Source organism: Diceros bicornis, chromosome 2, assembly GCF_020826845.1.
Source record: "Diceros bicornis minor isolate mBicDic1 chromosome 2, mDicBic1.mat.cur, whole genome shotgun sequence".
Classification (NCBI taxonomy): Eukaryota; Metazoa; Chordata; class Mammalia; order Perissodactyla; family Rhinocerotidae; genus Diceros; species Diceros bicornis.
In genome coordinates, this window is record NC_080741.1 from 53,751,716 (window position 1) to 53,757,715 (window position 6,000).

The 6,000-nt window shown below is 54.0% G+C and overlaps 1 protein-coding gene across 2 annotated transcripts in view; it reads left to right on the forward strand.

Annotated features, from left to right (window-relative positions):
- The window catches only part of PRKCD (protein kinase C delta), a 30,768-nt gene extending 26,447 nt beyond the window's left edge, over window positions 1–4,321 (forward strand). For both annotated transcript variants that reach the window (XM_058561144.1, XM_058561136.1), the window contains exons 15-18: window positions 181–319; window positions 499–687; window positions 1,263–1,391; window positions 3,543–4,321. In XM_058561144.1, coding sequence (XP_058417127.1) covers window positions 181–319; window positions 499–687; window positions 1,263–1,391; window positions 3,543–3,701 — 616 coding nt within the window. In that variant the 3' untranslated portion in view covers window positions 3,702–4,321. The remainder of the gene's footprint in view (window positions 1–180; window positions 320–498; window positions 688–1,262; window positions 1,392–3,542) is intronic.
- The last annotated feature ends 1,679 nt before the right edge of the window (window positions 4,322–6,000 follow it).

The following is a 6,000-nucleotide window of genomic DNA, read 5'->3' on the forward strand; positions in this document are numbered from 1 at the left end:
GTGGCTTGCAGGAAGCACCTGTTTTGGCATCTCTTTCCCCTCTGCTTCCTGTTCTCTTCCTCATTCCCTGGTCCCCTTGGGGAGAGTCCTAGGCTTACAGGGCTGAAAATGGGGACATGGAGACTGGGAAGAGGGGGGAATTGGCCCCTGCCCACTCCCTTTCCTATCCCCTCCCCTCAGGGACCTCAAGCTGGATAATGTGATGCTGGACCAGGACGGCCACATCAAGATTGCCGACTTCGGGATGTGCAAGGAGAACATATTTGGGGAGAAACAGGCCAGCACCTTCTGTGGCACCCCTGACTATATCGCCCCTGAGGTGAGCGGGCACCCTCCTGGCCACCAGCCCAGTCAGACACCTTGTCTCAACAGGGTGGGGCCGAGAAGGCTTCCCAAGGACAGCAGTGTCAGAGCCAAAGGCAGGAGGGTGAGGAGGCCTGGCCTGGGCTCATGTTCAGGGGTCCCCTCTCAGCTCCCGCTCTTCCTCACCTGCCCCAGATCCTGCAGGGCCTGAAGTACTCGTTCTCCGTGGACTGGTGGTCCTTCGGAGTCCTTGTCTACGAGATGCTCATTGGTCAGTCCCCTTTCCACGGTGACGATGAGGATGAACTCTTCGAGTCTATCCGTGTGGACACACCGCATTATCCCCGCTGGATCACCAAGGAGTCCAAGGACATCCTGGAGAAGGTGGGAGGCCCTGGGCTAGGGTGGCTGGGGCAGGGGCTGGCGGACATGGGGTCACGGGAATACCGGGAGCCTCCTGTCTCTGGAGTGGCAGGCTCATGCTGCTCCGTCCTAACACACTGGGGGGGTTGCTCCGTCCCCACGTTACCTGGAGCTCCTGTTTGAGTGCCTGCATTGACTCATCCTGGCAGGTGATGACGAGCTTGGGGTCAGGAGACAGGCAGACCTGAGGCTAGACTCTGAGCCTGTCTCCTTATCTGCCAAGTGGAGGTTATGAGGGAACCTCCCTCACAGAGTTGGGAAGAGAGCGTAAATGCATGATGTTCATGTTTGTGCCAGGCAGAGAGCAGACACTCAGTGAACAGCCCCTGCTTCTGCTCGAGGGTCCCGGCTGTCCCAGGGGGACCTGGGAACACAGCAGGCCAGAGAGGCTCCCCTCAGCCCCAGAGGCCCCGGCCTGTGCTGCTGGGCCGGGCCAGGCCTGCCTGGGTCCCCCCCGCAGGGCCTGCTTGGGGTTTGCTGAGGCTCCGGTCGCCCACAGCCCTCGGGTGCTAACCAGGGTCCCTGCTGGGTTGCAGCTGCTTGAAAGAGACCCAACCAAGAGGCTGGGAGTGACAGGGAACATCAAAGGCCACTCCTTCTTCAAGACCATCAACTGGACTCTGCTGGAGAAACGTGCGGTGGAGCCGCCCTTCAAGCCCAAAGTGGTACGTGACCCACTCTGGTAGGGGCCCCCCCCTTAACGTTGCCCTCACTGCCTTCTGGGTGGGTGTCTCCTCCTTTGCCCTGCCTCTCTCCTGCATCGTTTACATGCTTTCCCCCTCTCCCTTCTTCCAGGAAACCTGCTTCCCTGACCTCCCTGGCACATTCTGTCACAACCCCACCCTTATATTCTCACCCTCTCTCTCCTCACTCAGTCATTCAACAAACATTGGGAACTGTGCATCCAGCCATCCTTTAACATACATTCTTTAATGCCCACTATATGCAGGGGACTATGCTTTGGGAATCAGAGTTAAGGCTTCTCTCCCTCCCTCCATCCATCCAATCCATTTTCCAATAAATACTGGAAATGCAGAGCACCATGCTGGGCTGCACAGGAAAGTGGGAGGCCGAGTCCTAGAGCTGGAGGAGCCCCAGCTCCACGGAGAGATAAGACCCTTGCACACTGATGATCATTTATGATATAAGACAGCAGTACGAGAGATGTCACAAGGCCACACATGATCAGTTGTCATTGGGAGGGGCTGTCAGCAGGAGCCCAGGATGCAGAGAATGGGGTGGGTCTGAGAAGTGGGATGTGGGAGGGCTGACAAGACTGGGCCAGGCAGACAGCAGCTGGGAGTCATTCCAGGTAGAAGAGGGATGGTTTGCACACAGGCCCACAATCTACAAAGGCCACCAAGGAGCCAGCAGGAGAGCAGAGGCAGGTTGGGGCCAGAATTCAGAGCACCCCAAACACCTCAGAAGTTGGGCTCTGTGGCCCGTCTCTGATCACAGTTCTTCCCTCCCTCTCCCCTTCTCTCCTTTGCTTCCCCTCCTCCATCCAGACATGCTGTTCCCACTGGGCAGCATGTGTAACGTGCCCCACATTTGTGCTTTGAGGCTGCAGAGCACTTCATCTACTCCAGGGATCTCAAACTCGGATGCCTCCTGGGCTGGGCACGTCACTAACAGGCCAGGCCTGCTGTAGGAACATCACACAGCCTGCTTTCAGTTTTTTGCTTTTGATAGAAAGAAGGATAGATTTATTTCTCTGCACTAAGAAACACAAGGCAGGTGTGCTGATCAGCAGTCCCTGTCAGTGGGAAGTGGTGGGGCCTGTGGCAAGCTGTCCAAGGGAGCGTCAGTGCCAAGAGTGGACATGCCGGGAAATCGGCCCAAGGTTCCTCTGCTCTGCCAGTTTTCAAAAGAAGCCAGATATCTGGATTTTTATGTCAAATTGCCCAATTTTAAAATAATTGGCTTGGGCCTGCCCCAGTGGCCTAGTGGTCAAGTTTGGCATGCTCCGCTTCGGTGGCCCGGGTTCGGTTCCCGGGCACAGACCTACACCACTCATCTGTCAGTGGCCATGCTGTGGTGGCGGCTCACATACAGAAAGAGGAAGATTGGCAGCAGATGTTAGCTCTGGGTGAGTCTTCCTCGGCAAAAAAAAAAAGTTGGCTTAAATTCCGTTAAAATCCAGTGCTGGTCAAAATGATTGTACCTGCCAGCTCAATTGGGTCTAAAGGCCACCAGCTTGAGATCTCTCTCTATTACTATTTCATTGTATCCTCAGAAGCAGAGAGTTGGCAAACTTTTACTGTGAACAGCCTGATAGTAAATGTTTTAGGCTTTGCAGGCCAGACAGTCTCAAAGCAGCCGTAGACAGACAATATGTCGATGAGTGGGTGTTTATGTACTAATAAAACTTTATTTGTGTACACTGAAATTTGAATTTCATTTAATTTTCACATGTTGTGAAATATTATTGTCCTTTTGATTTTTTTCCTAAACATTTAAAAATGTAAAACACATTCTTAGCTTGTGAGACCTACTACAGGCGGTGGGCAGGGTTTGGCCCGTGGGCTGTAGTTTGCCAGAACCCTGCTCAGGACGATGCCCACCTTTCCTCATCCAGGCCCAGAGCCCTCTGCTGCCTTCCCTCATCCCCTTGGGGAAACAGCATCCGCCTTCCAGCTGGGGATCCTCTCAGGCTGTTGGGAGAGACTCCCTCTTCTGTTCTTAATAAGGACAGCTCTGCCTGGCCTAGCCTGACGGGGATTCCACGGTGTTTGGGAGGCAGTCCCAGGAAACTTGGGAACCTTCAGAAGGCCGCCCCTTGGGTCCCGCTCAGCCTCCCCTCCCTCTGCCTGCAGAAGTCCCCTGGAGACTACAGCAACTTCGACCAGGAGTTCCTGAACGAGAAGGCGCGCCTCTCCTACAGTGACAAGAACCTCATTGACTCCATGGACCAAGCAGCGTTCGCTGGCTTCTCCTTTGTGAACCCCAAATTCGAGAGGCTGCTGGAAAAGTGAGGTTCCCAGACGTGCCCCCCAACCCACCCCAGCCAGGGAGCCTGGGTCAGCCAGCACTGCCCGCCCACGCAGCCTGGGCAGAGCAGGCTGGGGCCCCCTCTTCATCGGCACCTGCCAGCCGCCCACAATGAGCAACAGTGTGATTGTCATGATTTCTGCTGCTGCCCTCTTGTCACCCAGAGGAGGGGCCTCGGCTCCTGTCTGGCTGGGCTCTTATGGTACTTCCTCTGTGAACTGTGTGTGAATTTGCCTTTCCTCTGCCCTCAGAGGGAAATTGTAAATCCTGTGTTTCATTACTTGAAGGTAGTTATCTATTGAAAAAATATATTATATATATATATGCACACATATATATATAATAGGCTGTATATATTGCTCAGTAGAGAAAGAACAGATGGGGGACTAGTGATGTGTTGATCTTTTAAAAAACATATAAACATATAACATATGTATATGTTATATACATATATATAACATATATATAACATACATATATATATAACATACATACATATATATATATATATATATATATATATGGCAAAAAAAAAGGAGCACAAGCTGTTTGAACCACCAGGTTCTTTTATTTGTGTGTCTAAATAAACACCAGATGGTCCCGACCTGGCTGTTGGGACGCGTTTGTCCCTGGAAGCTGGTGGCCACTACTCCCACTTCTGGCAGCTCTGTCCTGGAAGCTAATGGAGCTGTTAGCTGCAGATGCAGACTCTGGGGCTTTCATGCAAATGTGTTTGTATTTATGGGTTTCCTCTGGCTCTAGGGCCCTGGGCCTAAAGCAGAAGAATTTTCTGGGTGGCTGAGAGAGCCCCGGATGTCTCTGTGGGGTGATAGGAGGAGGTGGGACCAGCTGCAGTGGGTCTGTCTCAGGAGAGTGTGGGGCCAGTCTGGAAGTGCAGAGAGGTGGAAGCCCTGGCTGAAGGCGTGAGCAAAGGCCTAGAGGCTGGCCCAGGCTGGGGAGGAGGTTAAAGAAGAGGAAGGAAATATGGCTCAGGCTTCGGGCAGACCTGGATTCAAATTGCAGAGTAGCCAAAAGATGTGGGCATGTCACTTCATCATTTTAAGCCTCAGTTTCCTCATCTGTAAAATGGGGACAAGGCAAGACGATACTCATATAACTCCACATCTCATTACTATTTATTGCTGTCTTTGCCACAGAGGAGTCTGTGTCTGAGTTCTAGACCCTATTTCTCAGGAGCCCTGCCTACCTCCAGGGAAGGGGAGGGCAGCAGGGTAGGAGAAAAGGGTGAGAAGATGCTGAGTGGCTGGGTGGAGGTTGAGAGCCCGTTGTGCAGTGAGGATACTGGCTGCAAGAGATGAAGGTGGGGTGGTGTCCCCCTAGCACATGCAGCTCTCCCTCCCACCCCTGCCATGTCTCCCACTCTCCGCCTCCCATTTCTGCCTCTCCGCCTCTCTCCCTACCACTAATCCTGCCAGCTCTCTGGGGCTCAGGCCTCGAGGCAGAGCCCACCCGCCAGCCCTGCTGGTCCAGCCCTGCTGGTCCAGCCCTGGCCCTTTGTTACTGGAGGTGGGTGAGGCACCCCAGCGCCGATTGGCTGGCCCTGGCAGCCAAGCAGCAGACTTGCAGCACGCTCATTTTTCTTGGCTGAGGTACAAGTTTCTACAGCTGGAGAGGTGCCAGGTGAGGTAGGGCTGGTGCTGGCCAAGGGAGGGGACTGCAGGGATGGGGGTCCAAACTCTCCCCAGAGAGACCAAATGCTCCCCTCCCCTCTCCATGCTCCATCCTCTCAGGAAATACTTGTTGAATCCCTGCTCTGCTTACAGCAGTGAAAACCAGAAGTGGGGCTTTGTCCCCTTGGGCTCATGGTCAGGTGGAGGAGACAGACAACATGGCAGAGCTGTGCTGTGGGACACTGGGGCTGTATGAGCCCAGAGGAGGTGCCTGGGGCCCCCTTGTCCCCTACCTCTGCTGCAACACACATAGGCCCCAAGAACCCCCGGGCCTGTCCAGAGTGGGCTTAGAACAAAAATACAGTTGGTGTTTGAATTCATAGCCTCTCACCATCCTCCTGCAGCTCCGAGGTCAAGCCTTGCTCACCGAGTCCCAGTGTCCTGAGTGCAATGGGGGAGTGAGTAGTTCATCAGCCAGAGGCAGGGGAGGGTGGTGGGAAGAATATGTGCCTGGAATTGGGAGCCTGGAGTTTGAGTCTCACAGTGTGTAGCCTCCACGAGTTTCTTCATCGAGCCATAGTTCCCCTCTCTGTAAAACAGGACTATTAATCCCTGCTGTCTTGTGGAGCTCCTGGCTCTGGGGAGCCCCTTA